The sequence below is a fragment of the Schistocerca gregaria genome, chromosome 6, assembly GCF_023897955.1.
Source record: "Schistocerca gregaria isolate iqSchGreg1 chromosome 6, iqSchGreg1.2, whole genome shotgun sequence".
Classification (NCBI taxonomy): domain Eukaryota; kingdom Metazoa; phylum Arthropoda; class Insecta; order Orthoptera; family Acrididae; genus Schistocerca; species Schistocerca gregaria.
In genome coordinates this window covers 505,822,740-505,847,807 of record NC_064925.1, presented here as the reverse complement: position 1 = coordinate 505,847,807, position 25,068 = coordinate 505,822,740, and the positions used below count along the sequence as shown (strand labels likewise).

At 44.9% G+C, this 25,068-nt stretch overlaps 1 protein-coding gene across 1 annotated transcript in view; it reads left to right on the top strand.

Moving 5' to 3' along the window:
- Positions 1 to 25,068, top strand: part of LOC126278923 (IQ and AAA domain-containing protein 1-like) — a gene marked incomplete at its 3' end in the record, with an annotated part of 80,384 nt that overhangs the window by 16,898 nt on the left and 38,418 nt on the right. The window contains exons 4-5 of the mRNA XM_049979199.1: positions 9,381 to 9,537; positions 18,032 to 18,346. Coding sequence (XP_049835156.1) covers positions 9,381 to 9,537; positions 18,032 to 18,346 — 472 coding nt within the window. The remainder of the gene's footprint in view (positions 1 to 9,380; positions 9,538 to 18,031; positions 18,347 to 25,068) is intronic.

Here is a 25,068-nt window from a genome sequence, read left to right as displayed (position 1 = left end):
TGACCTTAGCAGTTACGTCCCATAAGATTTCACACACATTTGAACATTTTTTGCTGTGGCACTTCCGCGTGTTCGCGAGGGCCCTTCTCGATGTTAGGCAGGTTTACCAGTTTCTTTGGCTTTTCAGTGTATTTCGCGAAAAGAGTCGCACTTAGATGTATCAGGGGTCCCCTATCACTCCCAACTGCATATCCCCTCACACCATTACAGAGCCTCCACCAGTTTGAACAGTCGTCTGCTGACGTGCAGGGTCCATGGATTCATGAGGTTGTCTCCATACCCGTACATGCCAATCCTCGTGATACAATTTGAAACGTGACAAGTCCGACCAGGCAACATATTTCCAGTCATCAACAGCCCAATGTCGGCTGTGACAGCCCCAAGCGAGGCGTAAAGCTTGATGCTGTGCAGTCATCAGAAGTACACGAGGCGGCCTTCGGCTCCGAAAGCGCATATCGATGATGTTTCGTTGAATAGTACATACACTGACACTTGTTCATGGCCAAGCATTGAAATCTGCAGCAATTTACGGAAGGGTTGCACTTCTGACAAGTTGGACGATTCTGTTCAGTCGTCGTTGGTTCCGTTGTTGCAGGATCTTTTTCCGGCCGCGGCCATGTCAGAGATCTGATGTTTTACTTGATTCCTGAAATATACGGTACACCCGTGAAATAGTCATACTGGAAAATCCCCACTTCATCGCTACTTCGGAGATACTATGTCCCACCGGTCGTGCACCGGCTATAACACCACTTTCAAACTCACTTAAATGTTGATAAGCTGCCATTGTAGCAACAGTAACCGATCTACCAAATGCGCCAGACACTTGTTGTCTTATATAGGCGTTGCCGACCGAATCGCCATATTCTACCTGTTTACATTTCTCTGTATTTCAATACGCATGCCTATATCAGTTTTTTGGCACTTCAGTGTACACGTTGTAGGTGGAAGTCACATATTAGTTGAGTCTTTTGCGAATGTACACTGTCGGAAGTATAATAGTAAACTACACCATGATGTCAAATTGTGTCTGGTCCCAGCCTCCTGCAGTCGTTAGGAGAGAGTTGGATGGGATGCGGTGGTGAGAACCTAGCCGTGCTCCTGAGCTCCAAGAAAACATAATTGACAACAACATATTTATTAGGCAGTAATTCAGGATTGTCATCGAAAGTGTCGTGCCACAGCTGGGACGGCAGCGCAGTGGCCTCGGCGAAGGCCAGCATGGGCTCAGTTTGCGGTTTCTACAACGCAGCCAAGTGTCAGATGACAGCTGTGACATCGCAGAGCGGCCGACAACCTGTGGCCAGCGGAGGCCTCCAATTCTATGTATCGATATCCGAAGAGCTCTCGTTGAACTCGAAGATACGCACTCAGGAGTCACACCTCCAGTCCACCTGAAGTACTCGCAGGTGTCGGCTCTCAGTGCTCATTTAGGAGACAGGAGACGGCAACATCAGTGTCTGCCACATGAATGAGATGAGCAGCACCATTGTATATCCCTCTCGAAGGTGGAGGAGGACAGCCTCCAGATCAAGCAGGTCAAGCCCTTTCAGCCCAGTAGGGTGTTCGAAATGTCCAAATGTGTGTGAATTCCTTAGGGACAAAACTGCTTAGGTCATCGTTCCCTAGACTTACACACTACTTAAACTAACTTAAGCTAACTTATGCGAAGAACAACTCACACGCCCATGCCCCAGGGAGGACTCGAACCTCCGGCGGGGGTTGCTGCGCAGTCGGTACCGTGACGCCTCAAACCATTAGGGTGTGGAGACCTTTGCACACCATCAGCGTTGCCTCGGATATTGGCAGAGCATCTAGCAGCTGGAGCGACCTTCCAGCTGGACATTGGTTCCATAGACGATCAAAGGCAGTTAGGCATTCCGAGGGTCGATCTCTGTATCCGCCCCTCTCAGTGTAGAGATGCAGCTGACACAAGGACTGAGTTTACACCCTGGGCAGTCGGCAATCAGAACCCAGCAATCAGCAATTTGTTAGAAAGGATGGGATGTTTGTGTTGGCTCCTCCAGTGTCCCCTGCGGCAGTGGGAATGGCTATGACATCATGTGCCCGGGTTTTCCCACGCTGTGAGCTCTCCTAGTCACTTCAGGCTTTCGCAACCTCACATTTCAGCGGCTCTTTTCTGCTAGTTTGGCCCCTGAATACTTACTGTTGCGTTGTACCTAACTTCCTGACAACACTCTGCTTTTTCACCAGTATGACGGTGTCTATCAGCTTCCATGACGTTATTATGCTTCTCTTGCAGGCTTGGACACTTGGTCCTTTCCCCGTGCTGCGATAGCTTGCCTCTACTCGCTCGGCATGTCCCCCTAGGTGACTGTGTACTGGTCATTGACACGGGTGGTTCGGTCTCTGGGAGCTGTCAAGATTGATCTTGGACGAATTTTTAGTGTCCACTGAGGACTCTATCCCGGGGTGCAACAAATCGAGCTCCTCTCTTACGTCTGTGTGACATTTTGGCCCATACTAAATGAACCTGTAATGTGTTGCTATTCCTCGGCTCTTCTATACTTCCTTTGTCTCGTACATATCGGAGAATGACGAGAAATATTCAAGTATTAGTCATTCGAGGGTTTTGTTAGCTGCCTACTTTGTGAGTGGCTACACTTCCTGAATATTCTTCCAATGAATCTCAATCTGCCATCTACCTTATGCGTGATTTGTTTCATGCCGTAGTTCCACTTTAACTTGCTCCGTGCTCATAGTTCTAGATACTTTACAGTTGCAGTTACTTCCTGTGATGGTTAAACAATTGTTTATAAATGGATCTTTCTCCCTATTTATGCACAGTACGTTGCAATTTTTTTTATGTTCACAGTATACTACCAATCCCTGCACGAAGCTTCGATCCTCTGAAAGCCTTCCTGTGTTTCACTAGAATTTTGTAACTTTCCGGTTTCTCTGTATACAACTATATCATCCACGAAACGCATCATAGAACATCCGACGTTATCCAGTTATAACACTCTCATAGGTTAAGTCCAACGCTGCTTTTACGTGATGATTTTTCTCCATTGAGAATGACATTTTCTTATTTCTAGAAACTCTTCAGTGTAATCTCACAACTAGTCTGATATCCGTACCCTCGCATTTCGTTCATTAGATGGCACTACAGAAGCAAACTGTCTAGTGGCATTAATGTGATCACCTGTCGAAAGTCTAATCACATTTCACTGGGCGGACTGCTGCGAGACGTGCAAGAAGGGAGTCAGTGAGGTTCTGGAAGGTATGAACAGGGATGTGGAGCCATGGAGACTCCAGTGCCGTGCACTGGATTCTCGGTTGAGGGTCAAAGGCGCGTACAGTCCGACAGAAGTGGTTCACATATTCTCGATGGGCTTAAATCCGGAGAGTTTAGTCGCCAACGGAGTACACTAAACTCATCCTGGTGCTCTTCGTACCATTCATATACATTACTAGCTGTGTGACACATTGCATTGTCCTCCTGGTAGATGCCATTATGCATTGTCCTCCTAGTAGAGGCCATCGTGCATTGTTGTCCTGGTAGCTGCCATCGTGCCGAGGCGAAACCAACTGCATGTAGCTTTTGTACATGACCCCCAAGGATAGAGGCATAATTGTTTTGATCTATTGTGCCTTCCAGGACAACAAGATCATCCAGGGTGTATGACGAAAACATTCCCCAGACAATCGCCACTCAGTGGACGTCCAATAGCGGCATTGGCATTCCAGTTCCAGCGTTCGTCACTGGTGAACAGCAGTTAGCGTGGCTGCATGACCCAGGCATCTGCTGTGGAGGCCCATACGCAGCAATGTTCGCTGAACGGTCGTTGGGCAGACACTGTTGGCAGCTCCTTGGTTCGTCTGGGGAATCAATTGCTCAACAGTTGTGCGTCTATTCATCCTCACATTTCCGCAGCGGTCGGCCAGATCTGTCATTTATGGCCCGTGATGCACCACAATTGCCTCGGCGCCCGTTTTGGACAGTGATATTTCGCAATGCATGGTATACTAAAACCAAGGTGGCACGCCAACAGTTTACAGACTTTCCCGTTTAGGAAATGCTTCCACTCTTGGTCCGAAAGCCAATATTCATGCCCTTTTGGATGTCAGATAAGCCGCTCCGTTTCCGCAATATGACAGCGACTGCACTGTTTTCCACGTCCCCCCCCCCCCCCCCCCCCCCGACCCGCTTTATATACTCGCCATTGCTAGTGCTGCCATCTGTTGTCCGTGAGTAGTAATGGCACTCTGACGTCGAACATAGGCTATGTTCACATTAATGTGACTGGATCGTATATTGAACGCCTTTTAGAAGTCAAAAATCGCAGCATCAACTGACATCAACAAGTTAACTTCTGCTCTCTACGTCTCGTGGACGAGCAGAGCGAGCTGGGTTTCATACGATAGTTGTTTTCGTAAGCCATGTTTATTCCTAAAGTGGAGATTTGATATTCCATAAATCTCGTAGTAGGCGAGCCTAATATTCTACAACCGACCGAGGTTAGAGATGTAGACCTGCGGCTTTGAGCGCCTGTGTGGCAACCCTTCTGTAGAATGGAAATGACCTGCTCTTTTCTCCAATCATTAGGAGCGCATCGCTCCTCCAGCGATCTACGGCTCACTACTGATAGAACAGGAGAAGTTTTTTTCCGACACTCCTATTGGTATCCCATCAGGTCCTGTGGGGTTTCGTCTGTTGAGAGATTTATGCCGCTTTTCTTTCGATTGGACACATATTTTGATATCCGTAACTTCGATTTTTGGGTGTCGATTCAAAAGAGGAAAGACAGTACAATCATCCTCAGTTTTGGAAAAAAAATTGAGGGAAGTCGTAATAGTTTAATCATCATCTTTTCAAAATCAAGCTGCGTATACGAAACCTTTTCGTGATGTTAATTCTTGTCTGCATACTCACGCCTCAGTTGGACACATATATTTGAACGATGGATCACTTGGTGGAGACCATTGTGTTAGAAGTCAGCATTTTGGTTCTGCATTAAATGGTGCATCTCAAAAATTATTTCGTCGTCTTTCTCGAAATTCCTGTCAAGCAACCGTTACTTCCTCCAAGGGAAGAGAACAAATCCACTCGATGTTGCCCCAGGAGAATGAAGTTTACTAACACAAAAAGACTCTGTCCAAGGTGACTGTGTTTGTCATGCGCTTTCGATGCTAGCGAACTGAACTAAGTCGAGCTCAATTCAGTTGTCAGACTTGCCATGTCTCTTTCTTTTAACTCTTTATTTTTATTTCATTAAAATGTTTCCGTCCATAAATTTTTAAATTCGATGTTGATAAAAAAGTCTCCGCAAATCTCTCCACTTACATCGACAGCGGCAAGCAATGACTTCCTCTCGCCTGTTCACATGAAATGACAGAGCTTGCATACTCAGTGACAGGACAGACCATAAGTCTTCCTGCAACTCGACAGTATCTAGTTCTGGGTTGGGTTGTTTGGGGAAAGAGACCAGACAGCGAGGTCATCGGTCTCATCGGATTAGGGAAGGACGGGGAAAGATGTCGGCCGTGTCCTTTCAAAGGAGCCATCCCGGCATCTGCCTGGAGCGATTTAGGGAAATCACGGGAAACCTAAATCAGTATCTAGTTCTGCCCTCCTTTCGTGGAGCGAGACACTTTATATCGTCACTGTGTCTTCGTAGTTTTCTCATCAAAAATGATTGTAGTATGTGTGGAAGCTTAGTCTGCTGTATTAATATAACACTGTCATATATTTTCGAATGTGTCAGAAGTGAAAAAACCATACGTATACATGTCTCCATCTCAGTTTCTCCGATGTAACGCCAGCAACCCATCTTCCATAACAGCCTACCACCTGCTGCGTCACGACATTGTGGTTCTTGTGTCTAATCAGTGCATTACGACTCTGAATTTCCTTCCCGCGTGTGCGTGACAACAACAGTCAATTCTCTCCAACTTCGACTCCCTGCTCAACGCAGCAAACTTTGTTAGTTTATCGTCACTGGGTACCACCCATCGGCAGGATAAAGGTTTGTCTCAAGGGATCAGGACCACATTCCCTGAACGAACTTCTGCCCTGTTGACAATATCATTTGTTCAAGGAACGTTGAAGAAACTTTGTGTCGCTGAAGAGGCCTCCCAGTTTGATAAAGGAGGTGTTGATATACACCATGAGCTGCACTTCAAAAGTATTTATTTTCTAGGCCGATACTCCGGCACGTAGCCCTTCATTGTTGACATCTAATACAGAGGATAAGCAATCAAGTGCATCCATATAGAAGTCGACAGCACTAAACATTTAATATACACTTAAGTAGAAATATAAGATTACTGAAATACTGTGCACCTCTACATCAAACGACGTACCTGTGTAGTGTAAAATATTTATGCTCGTTAAAAATGATGTGGATCTAGAAAAGTCAAAGCTTTGTGAATATTTAAAATCTAATTATATCCCTGTACACAACAATGCCTACATTATCGCGATAGGAGCCATTATCTGTCTTAACTATGCGGCACACAGACACAGGTGATCGTCGTGTGAATATGATGTTGGTGTTGTTTCACACTTTCTGCTCGTGTAGGACCCGACTGTAACGTGATAACATGGGACTGGTAGTCTGGATAAAAAGTCTCATAGTGCAGGTCTCTTGTTACCTCTGAGACCATAGATCTGCAGCATACATTCATGTGTACACTGAATAGCGCATTTTGACCAATATACATCGTGGCTCAGGAGAAATAATCAATCTTCAGGGATATGAGAGAAACGAGCATTTCAAGCAAGAAAACCTTCATATTATGTAAATTGGAAGTGGAGAAAGGAAAGGAAAGGGAAGAAATTATCGATGCCAGTTTCAGGGGCGACGAGTGAAAATGTGTGCCGAAACAGGATTCGAATCCAGGATCACTTGCTTACTAGGTAATTGCATTAACCATTCCGCCATCCAGACACAGCGTTTATCACGATTACGCGGCACTTCTTGCCACCCTCCCAGCCGACCCACATTCTCACCTAGCGCAACGTATCCGCTGTCCCCTTACACATCCTCCATGATCACTACTGTGAGATTCCTGCAGGAGATAGTACGTGTTAGTGCATCCGCACTGAAGGTGGTGGATTCTGAAAAAACAGGCACCACGCATTCATACAAAAAACTCCATATGAACATATGCCCTGTTCCGAAAGGTTCCCGAGATAAAACACATTTAATGCACATTGTTATTGATATGTGCTACTTACTGGAATTAAGGAAAACGTAGAAGGGAGGACCCACAAATATCACTTTCTTTTCATATAACTTGTTTATTTAACAATATATAACCATAAAATTTTCTTTAACAGTGTGAACAAATTTGCAAAATTCTTTTGGCCTTAAACCTTATGTTGAATAAGCTTTTGCAAAATGAATCTGAAGTGCTGTATTGCAAAACAGCAAAGAATATGACAATGATTAAGAAACGGCCGGAACTGCAGCCCGCCCGTTGTAGGGTGAAACCGCGCTGGACACAGTCTGTCTTACTAAATATCCTTTTGCAACACATGAAAACTACACTCCTGGAAATAAAAAAAAGAACACATTGACACCGGTGTGTCAGACCCACCATACTTGCTCCGGACACTGCGAGAGGGCTGTACAAGCAATGATCACACGCACGGCACAGCGGACACACCAGGAACCGCGGTGTTGGCCGTCGAATGGCGCTAGCTGCGCAGCATTTGTGCACCGCCGCCGTCAGTGTCAGCTAGTTTGCCGTGGCATACGGAGCTCCATCGCAGTCTTTAACACTGGTAGCATGCCGCGATAGCGTGGACGTGAACCGTATGTGCAGTTGACGGACTTTGAGCGAGGGCGTATAGTGGGCATGCGGGAGGCCGGGTGGACGTACCGCCGAATTGCTCAACACGTGGGGCGTGAGGTCTCTACAGTACATCGATGTTGTCGCCAGTGGTCGGCGGAAGGTGCACTTGCCCGTCGACCTGGGATCGGACCGCAGCGACGCACGGATGCACGCCAAGACCGTAGGATCCTACGCAGTGCCGTAGGGGACTGCACCGCCACTTCCCAGCAAATTAGGGACACTGTTGCTCCTGGGGTATCGATGAGGACCATTCGCAACCGTCTCCATGAAGCTGGGCTACGGTCCCGCACACCGTTACACCGTCTTCCGCTCACGCCCCAACATCGTGCAGCCCGCCTCCAGTGGTGTCGCGACAGGCGTGAATGGAGGGACGAATGGAGACGTGTCGCATTCAGCGATGAGAGTCGCTTCTGCCTTGGTGCCAATGATGGTCGTATGCGTGTTTGGCGCCGTGCAGGTGAGCGCCACAATCAGGACTGCATACGACCGAGGCACACAGGGCCAACACCCGGCATCATGGTGTGGGGAGCGATCTCCTACACTGGCCGTACACCTCTGGTGATCGTCGAGGGGACACTGAATAGTGCACGGTACATCCAAACCGTCATCGAACCAATCGTTCTACCATTCCTAGACCGGCAAGGGAACTTGCTGTTCCAACAGGACAATGCACGTCCGCATGTATCCCGTGCCACCCAACGTGCTCTAGAAGGTGTAAGTCAACTACCCTGGCCAGCAAGATCTCAGGATCTGTCCCCCATTGAGCATGTTTGGGACTAGATGAAGCTTCGTCTCACGCGGTCTGCACGTCCAGCACGCACACTGGTCCAACTGAGGCGCCAGGTGGAAATGGCATGGCAAGCCGTTCCACAGGACTACATCCAGCATCTCTACGATCGTCTCCATGGGAGAATAGCAGCCTACATTGCTGCGAGAGGTGGATATACACTGTACTAGTGCCGAGATTGTGCATGCTCTGTTGCCTGTGTCTATGTGCCTGTGGTTCTGTCAGTGTGATCATGTGATGTATCTGACCCCAGGAATGTGTCAATAAAGTTTCCCCTTCCTGGGACAATGAATTCACGGTGTTCTTATTTCAATTTCCAGGAGTGTATATAAGCGCCATTGATGACAAGAGTGATTCAATTACTCGAAACAGATGGCGTCACTTTTAATTTGAAAGCTGTATGTCGAAAGATTCGGGGTTAAGGTGCGCGCCAGTCGGTGTGGACGAGCGGTTCTAGGCGCTTCAGTCTGGAACCGAGCGACCACTACGGTCGCAGGTTCGAATCCTGCCCGGGCATGGACGTGTGTGATGTTCGCCTCATTTAAAGCCTTCTTGATCGACGGGTTTGCCTCTCGGCGCGGAAGCGATCCCTAGTCGGTGTAATCCTCCAGCGCAGCCACACCGCTGTCGAAGTACTCGTATAAAAACTGCCACTTGAAAAATGATATTTTATTTTATTTTTCCGAAATTTAGTCGTACGTACGTTTCCCCAGCTAACGCCTGGACATAGTTATGCTTTGCGTCTGACATTCACTCCTGTGTGTCGCAGGCAAGGCCGCACACAGTATGCTGAGGCGGCGAGACTGAGCCGCTTGAAGAAGCGCGCGGCTGCCGGGGAGTTACCGCCCAGGATACCTGCCAAGGTGCTCAACGGCGCCGCCACGCAGATACAGCGCGTCTGGAGGGGCTACAGTACGCGCAAAAAGGTAACCTTGCCTCTTCTCCCCGAGACGACTGTCACAAATTCTAACCCCCAGGAGGCGAAATTTCTCAACTTCCGACAGACACGTATTAACGTATACAGGATGGTCCATTGATCGTGACCGGGCCAAATATCTCACGAAATAAGCGTCGAACGAAAAAACTAGAAAGAACGAAACCTGTGTAGCTTGAAGGGGGAAACCAGATGACGCTATGGTTGGCCCGTTAGATGGCGCTGCCATAGGTCAAACGGATATCAACTGCGTTTTTAAAAAATAGGAACCCCCATTTATTATTACACATTCGGGTAGTACGAAAGATGCGAGGTGCCGGGGCTAGTAGTGTATTTAACACTAAATTCTTCTAGAATCTTCATATATAAATGATGCTCTAAGCTGCCCCCCCCCCCCCCCCCCCCCGTTCTGACTCCGACTTTTGCTGTTGCGCATGGATTAAAAAGAAACGCGAACTGACTGTAATCGACCCTGCAACTGGAGTAGAAAAGAGTTTGACATCTATAATAATTTAATTTGATAAATAAGTTAAATAAAGGAAAGTTTCATTAACGTAGTGAGAAATGAAACGGTTGCTGTACCGATTAACAGAATGAAAGTTCTGTCCAAAATAACAATATGATTTATTATGACTAAATTCAAAATAATAAACAAAACACACAAAACATTTACAATACATCAAATTGGCTCAAACTGGATACTCAAATAAATGCTGTGAAGGTGAAGTTGTCCCTAAACTAGATTGTGACATTTATGACAAAGTGGTATGTGGCGCCATTTCCCTCCAACACAAATCTTAAGAGACACAGCCACCCCAACATTAATAGCTGCTATAGTAGTTAGAACTCAGACAATGAACACCCAAGACAGAACAAAGTTAGAAAAAGACGAACAGGCGTGCTCTGCTGAGCTCTGATTATCACCTAGCAAAATCCCTAATCTGCCGGTGCTGCGGACATACATTACCAAGCTGTCTTCTTAACTGCAAGAACACGATCTGGCGTACCGGAGGCGATGGCTGGTTGCTCCGACGTCCCGTCGTGGCGATGATAATGTCGCGAGTATAGCCCGGAACAAAATATTTTGGTCTGGTTGTTCCATACTAAAGACTTCCTACCAATACTAATGCGCCTCTGAGGGAGACGAAGACGGTACTGTGATTGATTTTAACATGCGAAGTCACACAGTAACTCCGATACAGTCAACTTTAGCCAAAACTGCTCAAGACAGACAACATAGGCCGCTTGTACGCAGAACGCTCAATTGCCAACTGGGCTCGGAAAGTTATGTTGAAGTTGAAACTTCAGCAACTTCGTCAAACAGTTACAATTAAATAAAAGTATATTAGACAGTCAACGGAAGGCAGGCTGTCCAGAGCAGCGAGAGCTCAGTCTTGTAACCTACACCGACCGAAAGGCGAGAGGCGACCCTCTCAAGAGCACCCGTACAAGCCGAACACAGAACATTCCCGCCTCCACGACAGTGGCTGTTGTTAAACGTTCCAATCAGCAACTCGAAAACCGGCGGAGAATGCCACTCTATTGCCGAAGCACTACTAGTCCACCAATGGAGATTCTTGGCGCCAATTTCTGCGCCGATTTTGCTACGTCACGGATCTATACCCTGAGCAAGCCAATCACAGTTACGATTTTGTAGAAAACGCGGGAATTTGCCCGCCAAGACTGCCTGTGAACACAAGTCATTCCCACGCCTCGCTGGTAGCCCGCCAGAAACTGTTTTCACTAAGTTTCTGCGCTCTTATGACAATGTCGGCGTCTGGAAAGCATCCACTCGACTCCCTCACACCCGTCGGTTTAACCCTTTCAAGATCAGCAGAACCCGCCTTTCACCAGACCACCCGAGTGACGAGAGACGCTGAGTGGGAAGTCCGCGTGTGAAGAAATAGCAACTTTTCACCGCATGCAATTAGAGAGGAAAATCGAATTACTCAGACAAATATAGAAATATGACAGTGGGGTCCTGCCACTTCTCAAAGAAATACGAATGTTTTAGTTGGACGACTTTTTTCGCTTTGTGATAGATGGCGCTCTACTACTCACAAACATATGGCTCATAATTTTAGACGAGCAGTTTGTAACAGGTAAGTTTTTTAAATTAAAATACAGAACGTAGGTACGTTTGAACATTTTATTTCGAATGTTCCAATGTGATACATGTACCTTTGTGAACTTATCATTTTTGAGAATGCATGTTGTTACAGCGTGATTACCTATAAATACCACATTTATGCAATAAATGCTCAAAATGATGTCCGTCAACCTCAATGCATTTGGCAATACGTGTAAAGTCATTCCTCTCAACAGCGAGTAGTTCGCCTTCCGTAATATTCGCACATGCATTGACAATGCGCTAACGCATGTAGTCAGGCATTGTCGGTGGTTAATGATAGCAAATATCCTTCAACTAACTTTCCCCACAGAAAGAAATCTGGGAACGACAGATCTGGTGAACGTGCAGGCCATGGTATGGTGCTTCGACGACCAATCCACCTGTCATGAAAGATGCTATTCAATACCGCTTCAACCGCACGCGAGCTATGTGCCGGACATCCATCATGTTGGAAGTACATCGCCATTCTGTCATGCAGTGAAACATCTTGTAGTAACATCGGTAGAACATTAAGTAGGAAATCAGCATACATTGCACCATTTAGATTGCCATCGATAAAATGGGGGCCAGGTATCCTTCCTCCCATAATGCCACACCATACATGAACAAGCCAAGGTCGCTGATGTTCCACTTGTCGCTACCATCGTGGATTTTCCGTTGCCCAATAGTACATATTATGCCGGTTTACGGTACCACTGTTGGTGCATTACGCTTCATCGCTAAATAGAACGCGTGCAAAAACGCTTTCATCGTTCCGTAATTTCTCTTGTGCCCAGTGGCAGAACTGTACACGACGTTCAAAGTCGTTGCCATGCAATTCCTGGTGCATAGAAATATGGTACGGGTGCAATCGATGTTGAAGTAGCATTCTCAACACCGACGTTTTTGAGATTCCCAATTCTTGCGCAGTTTGTCTGCTACTGCTGTGCGGATTAGCCGCGACAGCAGCTAAAACACCTACTTGGGCATCATCATTTGTTGCAGGTCCTGGTTGACGTTTCCCAAGTGGCTGAACACTTCCTGTTTCCTTAAATAACGTAACTATCCGGCAAACGGTTCGGACACTTAGATGATGTCGTCCAGGATACCGAGCAACTTACCTAGTACACGCCCATTGGGCATTTTGATAACAGTAGCCATACATCAACACGATATCGACCTTTTCCGCAGTTAGTTAACGGTCCATTTTAACAAGGGTAATGTATCACGAAGCAAATACCGTCCGCACTGGCGTTTGTGGCTATTACAGCGCCATCTATCACAAAGCGAAAATAGTGGTCCAAATAAAACACTCATATTTCTTTACGTACTACACGAATATGTAATAAAAATAGGGGTTCTATTAAAAAAACGCATTTGATATCCGTTTGACCCTTGGCAGCGCCATCTAGTGGGCAATCATAGTGCAATCTGGTTTCTCGCTTCAAGCTAGACGAGTTTTGTTCTTTGTAGTTTTTTCGTTTGATGCTTATTTCGTGAGATACTTGGCCCGGTCACTATCAATGGACCACCCTGTATATACTATCCTAGCTTTCGGAACAGCAATTTCCTTCTTCAGGGAGGAAAAAGGATAGGTTGGTGAAGGTAAAACAGGAAATGTCACCTATATCCCATATTAAGAGGGAACCACTTGTTGAGAAGCCGGAGTGAGTCAAAGAAGCATTCCCAACCAGAAATACACTCTAAACATACACAAAAAGCAAAGAAAAATCACGGGTCACCACAAAGGAATTATCCGAATGGGGAGGATATCGGTCGATGCAGAGATACAGACAAACAGACGATTACAATTTCAGGTAAGTTACATGATGTATTCCAGAGAAAGAGCTTCACAAACTGAGCAGGTCAATAACGTGTTGATCCACCTTTGGACTTAATGCAATTAGCTAATTGACTTGGCATTGGTTGACAGAGGTGTTGGAAGTCATACGGACGATATCGTGAAAAACTGTGTCCTATTGGCGTGTTAGATCGTCAAAATATCGAGCTGGGTGGAGGGCCCTGTCCATAATGCTCCAAAAATTCTAAGTTGGGGAGATATCCGGTTACCTTGCTGGCCGAGGTAGGGTTTGGCAAGCACGAAGACGTGCAGGAGAGACTCTTACCGTGTGAGGGCGGTCATAATCTTGCTCAAATTTAAGCCTAGGATGGTCATGAAGGGCTACAATAGGAGGTGTAGAATACTGTCGACGTACCGATATGCCGTAAGGGTGCTGTGTATGACAACCAAAGGCGTCCTACTATGAAAATAAATGGCGCCCAGACCATCACTCCTGCTTTTCTGTCCGTCCGACGGGCGACAGTCAGATTGGTACATCACCGCTGTCCGGAGCGTCTTCGACACGTCTTCGTTGGCCATCGGGGCTCAAGAAGCGAGATTCATCACTGTAGACAGTCCTACTCTACTCAATAAGATTCCAGGACGAGTGTGCCCGATACCACTGCAAACAGGTTTTTTTTTGTGTGTGTGAGCTGAGCCAAATTTCTGTGAGCCACCTCTTAATGGTTCTTGTGGTCACTGAGACACCAGATGCATGTCGGATCGATGGTGATGATGATCCGGGTCTCTGAGTGCCTCTCTGACGTGTGCTTGGTCCTATCGCTCTGTCGTCTCCCTAGGTCGACAGCTTGCTTCTTGAAGCTGTCTTCGGCCACGGTTTACCCGTTCCTACCAACATCGACGAATAGCGGCATCGCTCCAATTCAGACGTCGATCGTTTCGGCGATTACTCGAACTGGCTTATTTGAGTCCAACTATAAGTCCTCTCTTAAATGCTGACATCTGCAAATATTCTAGAATGAAATTTTCGCTCTCCAGCCGAGTGTGCGTTGGTATGAAGCATCCTGGCAGATTAAAACTGTGTGCCGGACCGATACTCGAACTCGGGACCTTTGCCTTTCGCGGGCAAGTGCTCTACCAATTGAGCTACCCAAGCACGACTCACGCCCCGTCCTCACAGCTTTAATTCCGCCCGTACCTCATCTTAAAACTGTGATTCGTGCTTGGGTAGCTCAGTTGGTAGCGCACTTGCCCGCGAAAGACAAAGGTCCCGAGTTCGAGTCTCGGTCCGGCACACAGTTTTAATCTGCCAGGAAGTTTCATCTGCAAATATTGTTTACCATGCTGTCTGTGAGGCATAGCTACTGTCCAACCGAGTACCCGGAATAGAATTCGCAAGGACATTTTGCCGTGATATCGACAGGTCTCTTGTTTACTATTCTTGCCAGCTGTACAGCGAAATTTCGCTGTAGCGTCACACATTTATCCATCGACCGCTACAGTTTCCCTGTATGAATATGAATTTGTAACCAGTTTGCATAACTACTTCGTGGCGGTCTTCTCTTTGTCTTACGGTGTAGTTTCCACTATTTTATTCCTCAGCGTGAGCACCTTTTTGCCGCCGTACACAACTTCATTCACGAGTTATTGTTCTCAACTCCCCTTCTTTGTTTTCCAAAATCTCTTTCAGATGATATAAACAGTAATACACAGTTCCTTAGCAAAAGTTGTGTCAGACAACATGTCTCCGGGTTACTGGCGGAATAAAGGAAACCAGGGAGGCGGGAAAACAGCGACGAACTTGAGACCACTCAAAGCTGTTAACGCACATTTCCTTCCATTTGCTCCCGGGGGACTGAGGAAGAAGGCTTAAAACTTGACACAAACATGAGAAGGCGATCTTGTCGAGGAGAAGCGTAAAACACTAACAGTTTCTTGACGTTACCGCCGCAAGCGTACTCTCATTGGCATTAAATGTGGAGAAATATTGTAATCATTCTTGCAGTCACAAGCTGCAAACAGCCACTACTGATATGTATCAGGAGCAATGGCACCATATAGTTTAGTGTGTACTCTGTCTGTTACCGTGAAGAAGGAATTTCTGCGCCACTGTGTATCTCACAGGTCAGGTTACTTTCGTTTGTGTTCTGAAGGTTTCACAAAATATTATCTACAAAACTTTGACAAAAATATATCATTCATAGAATTGTTTCAGCTGTGTGATATGGACTTATTCATTCAGATAGTGTTGAAGAATCCTATATTTTTGTACTTGCTGTCACGTAATAAAAAAATTGTCTGCTGTCGTATATGTAGCATACACATATATAGGAGATTTTGCAACATACCGGCAACTAGCCACTGAAATTTCAATCCCGACACCGAGACTCCCTTGTGGATTAGAACTAGCAATACGACACGCTGCCGGAAGCTGCATATAAACAACGAGAATAGTCTCAAGTCTCGTATGCGTCAACTTTCCAAGAACAGTACTTTATTTATCGCTCCAACCATTTCCAATAAGTGTTTTGACATGCGAAATCTAACAATGAATCAGGTACATAAAATTTAGAATCACTTGTGGTCTCAATTTTGAGAGAAAAACATGAAGAAGTATATTGAGAGTTAATTGCATCTGATAACAGGGCCACTTCTTTTATCAGGTGGAAAGTTAGCCTTTCACCAAGATAGAGCTCGATCCTCAGTTTTTGGCGTCTTCATACGTCCCATTAGACTCACCGTAGACCATATCAGATGTAACAAGAACCAACATATTTAGTCCATTTACCTAAGCAGCAGGATGTGTGTAACATTCATACTTTGACCCTGTACTATAGGACAGTGACAACACAAACCCTCTGCTGGGTATACAAATGGTCCCTAGGCAAAAGGCTATCCAAAAACAGTGGACCCTACGTTTTTATCACCAGTAGAAGCCGAGAATGGGTACTGGAAAATCCCTTTCTATGCTCGAGGTTTTGGAATATACACTACTGTCCATTAAAATTGCTCCACCACGAAGATGAAGTGCTACAGATGCGAAATTTAACAGACAGGACGAAGATGCTGTGATATGCAAATGATTAGCTTTTCAGAGCATTCACACAAGGTTGGCGGCGGTGGCGACACCTACAACGTGCTGACATGAGGACAGTTCCCAACCGATTTCTCATACACAAACATCAGTTGACTGGCGTTGCCTGGTGAAACGTTGTTGTGATGCCTCGTGTGAGGAGGAGAAATGCGTACCATCACGTTACCGACTTTGGTAAAGGTCGGATTGTAGCCTATCGCGATTGCAGTTTATCGTATCGCGACATTGCTGCTCGCGTTGGTCGAGATCCAATGACTGTTAGCAGAATATGGAATAAGTGGGTTCAGGAGGGTAATACGGAACGCCGTGCTGGATCCCAACGACCTCGTATCACTAGCAGTAGAAATGACAGGCATCTTATCCGCATGGCTGTAACGGATCGTGCAGCCACGACTCGATCCCTGAGTCAACAAATGTGGACGTTTGCAAGACAACAATAATCTGCACGAGCAGTTCGAAGACGTTTGTAGCAGCATGGACTATCAGCTCGGAGACCATGGCTGCGGTTACCCTTGACGGTGCATCACATGCAGGAGCACCTGCGATGGTGTACTCAACGACGAACCTGTGTATACGAATGGCAAAACGTCATTTTTTCGGATGAATCCAGGTTCTGTTTACAGCATCATAATGGTCGCATCCGTGTTTGGCGACATCGAGATGAACGTACATTGGAAGCGCGTATTCGTCATCGCCATACTGGCGTATAACCCGACGTGATGGTATGGGGTGCCATTAGTTACACATTTTGATCACCTCTTGTTCGCACTGACGTCACTTTGAACAGTGGATGTTACATTTCAGATGTGCTACGACCCGTGGCTCTACCCTTCATTCGATCCCTGCGAAACCCTACATTTCAGTAGGATAATGCACGACCGGATGTTGCAGGTCCTGTAAGGACCTTGCTCGATACAGAAAATGTTCGACTGCTACCCTGGCCAGCACATTCTCCAGATCCCTCACCAATTGAAATCGTCAGGTCAATGGTGGCCGAGCAACTGGCTCGTCACTACTCTTGATAAACTGTGATATCGTGTTGAAGCTGCATGGGCAGCTGTACCTGTACACGCCATCCAAGCCCTGTTTGACTCAATGCCCAGGCGTATCAAGGCCGTTATTACGGCCAGAAGTGGTTGTTCTGGGTACTGATTTCTCAGGATCTATGCACCCAAATTCGTGAAAATGTAATCAAGTGTTAGTTCTAGTATAATATATTTGTCCAATGAATACCCGTTTATCATATGCATTTCTTCTTGGTGTAGCAATTTTAATGGCAAGTAGTGTATAAGGTACACATAGTGTCGCACGCGTACCGATAATGTAAGATATGTCGTCATCAAAAACAGTGTTCTTTTGTTCTTTGCAGATGTAAATCAGTTTCTCGTTTGAGATGTAAGTACCTTATAGAATTGTTACTGCTGTTGTACGCTGCACCCGTTTCAACGCTTCTGTCTGAGGGCTTCCCGTGTTTACCACAGCTGAAGCGCCAGGAGGAGCGCAGGCGGATGGTGATGAGCGAGGTGGTGCCGAGCTGGCGGACCTACGCGGAGCTGGAGCGAGTGTCGCAGGTGTACGAGCACCGGCGCGGAGTGCTGGAGGCGCACTTCCGGGAGATGGAGGACTTCATCGCCGCCGACCTGGAGCGCTACGAGCGCAAGCGCTGGCCCTGGCTGCTGGAGCAGTACTGCGACGAGCTGCGCGCCTGGTTCCAGGAATGGTACGAGAAGTGCAAGTGCTTCCCGTTCTTCCCCGATGAGGAGGACGGTGGCTCCATGCTCCTCGTCCTGGGTCAGGTATGGACGCTCTCTCTCTCTCTCTCTCTCTCTCTCTCTCACACAGAGTATAAAAAAATTCTACAAAGGCTGTTCAGAATTTAAGAAATACACGAAACTTATTCGCAACTGGGAATATGAGCAACCAACGGCTGTATACTGGAATTGCTATTGTTGTTGTGGTCTTCAGTCCTGAGACTGGTTTGATGCAGCTCTCCATGCTACCCTACCCTGTGCAAGCTTCTTCATCTCCCAGTACTTACTGCAAACTACATCCTACTGAATCTGCTTAGTGTATTCATTTCTTGGTCTCCCTCTACGATTTGTACCCTCCTCGCTGCCCTCCAATGCTAAATTTGTGATCCCTTGATGCCTCAGAACATGTCCTACTAACCGGTCCCTTCTTCTTGTCAAGTTCTGCCACAAACTCCTCTTCTCCCCAATTGTATTCAATACCTCCTCGTTAGTTATGTGATCTACCCATCTAATCTTCAGCATTCTTCTGTAGCACCACAATTCGAAAGCTTCTATTCTCTTCTTGTTCAAACTATTTATCGTCCGTGTTTCACTTCCATACATGGCTACACTACATACAAATACTTTCAGAAACGACTTCCTGACACTTAAATCTATACTCGATGTTAACAATTTCTCTTCTTCAGAAACGCCTACCTTCCCACTGCCAGTCTACATTTTATATCCTCTCTACTTCGACCATCATCAGTTATTTTGTTCCCCAAATAGCAAAACTCCTTTACTAATTTAAGTGTCTCATTTCCTAATCTAATTCCCTCAGCATCACCCGACTTTATTCGACTAAATTCGATTATCCGCGGTTTGCCTTTGTTGATGTTCATCCTATACCCTTCTTTCAAGACACTGTCCATTCCTTTCAACTGCTCTTCCAAGTCCTTTTCTGTCTCTGACACAATTACAATGTCATCGGCGAACCTCAAAGTTTTTATTCCTTCTCCATGGATTTTAATACCTACTCCGATTTTTTCTTTTGTTTCCTTTACTGCTTGCTCAATATACAGATTAAATAACATCGGGGAGAGGCTACAACCCTGTCTCACTCCCTTCCCAACCACTGCTTCCCTTTCATACCCCTCGACTCAGCTGCCACATACTTTCTGTACAAATTGTAAATAGCCTTTCATTCCCTGCATTTTACCCCTGCCACCTTCAGAATTTGAAAGAGAGTATTCCAGTCAACATTGTCAAAAGCTTTCTCTAAGTCTACAAATGCTAGAAACGTAGGTTTGCCTTTCCTTAATCTTTCTTCTAACATAAATCGTAAGGTCAGTATGGCCTCACGTGTTCCAACATTTCTACGGAATCCAAACTATGTTCCCCGAGGTCGGCTTCTGGAATTACGACAGTGAAAATGTGTGCTGGACCGGCACTAGAACCAAGATTTTCCGCTCTACGCGAGCGATCGCTTAAACGCTACGGCTATCCATGCACGAATTCCGGCCAAACCCAAACTGCCATATGCCGTCGTAAATGTATCACAACATGCACTCGCACGACACGTGTATTCATGTCCAAGAAGGACATACGAGGGTAATCCCAAAAGTAAGGTCTTCTATTTTTTTTTTATAAGGACGTAGACCTGTTATTCCTACAATGGTTTAATCAGTTTACAGCATGAACATTTGGCTATTTTTCGACACAATCACCATTTCTGTCGATGCATTTTTGTAGACGCTGTAGCAGTTTCTGTATGCCCATGTCATACCAGCTCGCCGCCATGCTATTCAGGAAGTTATGAACCTCTTCTTCTACCTCGTCGTCGGAGCTGAATCGCTGGGACCACAATTAACGTTGACAGGTACTGTGAGACACTGAAAAAACTCGAACGGGCAATTCAGAACCGGGGAAGAGGAATGTTGAGCAAGGGCGTCCACAATCTCCATGACAACGCTCGCCCACACATCGCTCGGCAAACCATTGCTCTCCTGCAACAGTTTCAGTAGAACATAATCACCTACCCAGCATATAGTCCTCACCTGGGGCCCAGTGAGTATCGCCTGTTCTCTAGGTTAAAAGAATATTTGGCCGGAAAGCGATTCAGCTCGGACGACGAGGTGAAAGAAGAGGTGCATAACTTTCTGAACAGCATGGCGGCGAGCTGGTATGACATGGGCATACAGAAACTGCTACAGCGTCTACAGAAATGCATCGACAGAAATGGTGATTATGTCGAAAAATAGCTAAATGTTCAAGCCGTAAATTGATGTAAACCATTGCAGAAATAAACAGGTCTATGTATGTGTAAAAAATAGGAGAACTTAGTTTTGGGATTACCGTAGTATGTATTGAGTGTCAAGTGTCTGGTATTGGTGAATAAATACGAAAGAGCATTGGCTGTGTTATTAAGAAGCACGCTGCAGTGTTCCTTTCGACACACATGCATGTGCGAAGGAATATTTCATCTTAACGACACAGGCACTGATTTTTCGCAAAATGTAACAGTACTTGGAGGAGATATAACTTGTGTGATATTCATGATAACGTGGAAGACACGAAAGAAAAAGATCCAGAAAAGAAGTAAAAGGCATAGATTACAGAGAAATCAAAAGAACTCATAGTATTTTTTAAACACACATGAAATCGAAAAGCAACTGGTTTGGATGGTATTAACGCAGTCAGTGAAATATGGGGGATGTGCAGGAGACATAGTCTGGTTTTTTGACGGGTCTAAAACAGACGAAAGTGCTGGTGCCAGGGAATACGGGGTACAAGCTAGACTAGAGAGCGCAGTATGTTCAGGGAAGCTAGGCAGGGTACTTCAGGCCGAAACATCCTCTGAGTGTGCGCGGAAGAGAATTTCCGTAGGCGCTACAAAGATCGTATCTCCTACATGTATTCATACAGCCAGGCAGTTCTGAGATCTCTTATCAGTCCCTGTAACGAGATGAAAGACAGTTGCCGAGTGCTACAAAGCACTTAAGAGACTAGCGAAAAGCAGCAGGGTATATGTAGTGTGGTTCTCTAGTCACTCAGGAATCAGTGACAATGAACAAGCTGATAGGCTGGTCACAGCAGTTGCGACGACTCCATTTGGTTCGTTGGTTGGTTGATTTGGTGAAGTGGACCAAACAACGAGGTCATCGGTGGCATTGAATCATGGAAGGACGGGGAAGGAAATCCACCGTGCCCTTTCAAAGGAATCATCCCGCTATTTGCCTGAAGCGACTTAGTGAAATCACGGAAAATGTAAATCAGGATGGCTAGATGCGGGTTTGAACCGTCGTCCTCCCGAATGCGGGTCCAGTGTGCTAACCATACGTCTCCATTTATTGAACCGGTATGTGTCCTAACCATCATTAAGGTGATGGCTGAAACTACGCAGCTGGACCAGAAGACAGCATGTAGAGAATACTGGACTATAATGCAAAAACAAAACCGCGACAAGCTAATGGCGCCTAAGCCAAATTTTAATAGAAGCTCTGTGGTACTGGACTTGAACAGGAGACAGACTAAACTCATGGCGGGACTTATAACAGGCCATGGGAACTTAAGGGAACACCTAAACCCGATGGGCGTAGAGAAAGAAGCCCGTAGATGTAAGCTGTGTGGGGGCGAGATGAAACCGCACCACACCTTCTCTTCCAGTGCGTGATCAAGAGACACAGAATAATCGGGTCATCGCTTCCTAAAGAAACTGCGTCCGGTAAAGAACGGAATTAGGTAATCGGCAGCATACTACTCTTTAAGGGAATTGGTCGACTTTTTAGAATCACAGGGAGTGAAATCGCGCAATAAACCCTTTTTCGCTGCGGGTGGTAGTGGGCTAGCACTGCTGTTGTCTTATTTCCTGCTTCAAATCAAATGAAATCAAATATGGAAGGTTATCACCACACCTTAAATTGTTAAATTTGTTTGACATTCGCTGAAAGCAAAAAATATGTGTCACCAAATTGGAAGAAAACAAAGGTAATAAATAGACAGGAAAGAGAAAAAATATATTTGAAAACTACAGATGGATAAGCTTACTTGACGCAACATAAAACTTTACGTAAGACCAAAAACAATAACAGAATATTTACTAGAGGAAGAGAAGGTCAGATTTAGAAAGGGATGATCAACGATTGATCCGGTTTTATTGAAATGCAGAGATAGTTTAACAAAGAGACACATACTGCTTTTATAGATTTTGAGAAGGCTTCTGATAATGCGATTACAGAAAAAACTGTCGTAATGTGGCGCACAGAGCTTTACAGGTTATATCAGCTATTAAAACTTTTTATAAAAAGGAAAATCAGTAATTTTAGATGTAAAAGGCATACGCAAGGTGCACCAGGAGGACTAGTCAGTATTCATCGATGTACAAGAACGATGATTCGAGCCCAAAAAGTCTAGCAAACATGGGCTATAAAATGCATGAGTTATGAGCATTTGTTCATCTGCGAATTTTGGGAAAAAACTTTCTTCTGCTGGAAGCTCTTTGCTTTCCATAATTTGAATGGTGATAGCAGGGACTAAAAGAAGAAAGAATGTCCTATAAATATGGACTCTAAAGTACATTCCTTAAGAGCTATGAACACTTCTTCAGCTTCGCTAGTGTGAAACATATCTCTTCTACTAAACAAGTACTCACTGCTCCTAAAGCGTGCATTTTAGAGACTCTTCTTTACTAGAGATTTTTTCGTGTTTTGGTTCATGGTACCTCCTCCCAAAATATGGAATTCAGAGAGATCTGATCCGCAGTTTCGAAGACGAATAAGACCTCGTAGCTCTTACGCTTCGCGTTTTATAACCCATGTTTATTAAACCTTTTTGCCTCAAATGATCGTCCATTTCCTATCCCTGAATACGATTATTCTTCCTGGCACGCCCTGTATACAGAACCGATATATAAAGGGGTGAGACAAAGCTGTAGTTTGGCTATTGCATTGTTCATGATTTACATTGACGCTGCACTCAGCAGATGGAATTCTAGGATTAACACTGGGGTACAAGTCAACAATTCGGTAACGAGAAAGCGTTCCTATTTGCTGATGATCTCACACTGATTTTTCCAAGAAAAAATGATTTACATAAAGGAAATAATTAACTACATACAACCTGAACAGAATATACTATCAAATTATCTTCTAGTCATTTGAAATCTGTGGAAAACATTCAGTGAGAACAATGAAAATACAACTCAACAGGTAAAATATTTTAATTACCTTTTGCGCAAAATTACTTACGAATACAAAGAAGATATGTAGGTTAATACTACTTTAAAGCATAAAACACGAAACGGAAAGTGACTGATATTTTATAAAACGATCGTATTACCATCCCTGTTATAATGGAATGAATTGTGGGCGTTGAATAAAAAAAAAAACAAATACCAAGAGTGGTGAATGGATGTAAAAGAATAAATAATCAAAAAAGAGTTGAAAATTTGGAGTGTGAAAGAGAAATCGGACGAAAACAAATCAGAATGGAAGAAACATCTACAAAAAAAAAATCCAGAGAGAGTAACAGAACAGATAAAGAAATTTAAATCAAATGGGAAAATATCTCCTGTCAGACCGAAAAAAGGATGGTAACCATAACAGACCGCAATAGGCCTAATATGTAAAGCGCAAATCCTTCATATGACAATAATGACCTAGGTGCACCGTTTCCCAGCTAGGAGTCCATGAAGATTTGACAACAGTGATGTTGTGAGACGGTGTTCAAACTGCTGTGTGATGAACATTATGTTACTGATGTTGTTGGGAATATTCGTTTGCATTAATGCACAGCTGACAAGATGATTGTCTAACACGCTCGGAACCACCAAATGTTACACGAATAATGTTTGCAGCTCCAGCCAAACGGGCAAAAAGCTCTTCTTCCATCTATTCCCCCCCCCCCCTCCTAAACAAAAAAGAGAAATCCGAAGGGGTGAGGTCAGGAGACGTGTGGTCCATGGTACTGATTCACCCCTCCCAACCCAACAACTGGGGAAACATCACCTAAATGTTCTCTCCGTTAATGACAAACATTTCGGCTGACTAGATTATAGCGCAATCAAGAAACTGTAAACATTATTAGAAACTTCCATGTAAACACACCATCACATAAAGAATAATAATGTAGCCTTCAGCCAGGAATGTGGACACTCCTAGCGGTAAAGAAAATTTACCCTTCTAACAGTAAAATGTAATTGTGTTCCGAAAGCGGATTCCATTGTTGTATACGAAGCTGTCAAAACAACTGTTGAAATTGGGCTATCGTAAATCCAGCGCCAAATCTTTCAAAGATTCCTAGCAGAGACATTGTTCACTTGTGTTATTTGTGTCACGTTACAAAAGCGGTCCTTTTTCTCCTTTAATAACTCTACAGAATTGACTATTTAGTTATTTTACACCTTGTACGTAAATATAATTCGTGCTTTCGATACCCACACTTAAGGACGGTTTCTACCCCCTTTCCTCATAAAATATCTTCATGAATTCACTATGATTTTTTCTTCCATTCTTATATTACTTGCCAGTCTTCTTTGCAAAAACTAGTCGATTCATAATATTTTATTGTTTGGTGTTCACGCCTTATATATTCTTTCTAATTTCTGCTAACGAGCTGATTTTATCTTCTTTGAATAAATACTGTTGAGTAATCTTTTATTTATTCAGTTATTATCTAGTCCATAAATACGACCATAGAATATGATCTCGACTGCACATTGTCTCGCTAAGGGCCATATATTTTCCAAAGAATTTTCCGCTCATTTTTTTTCAAATTTTGCAGCTTTATAA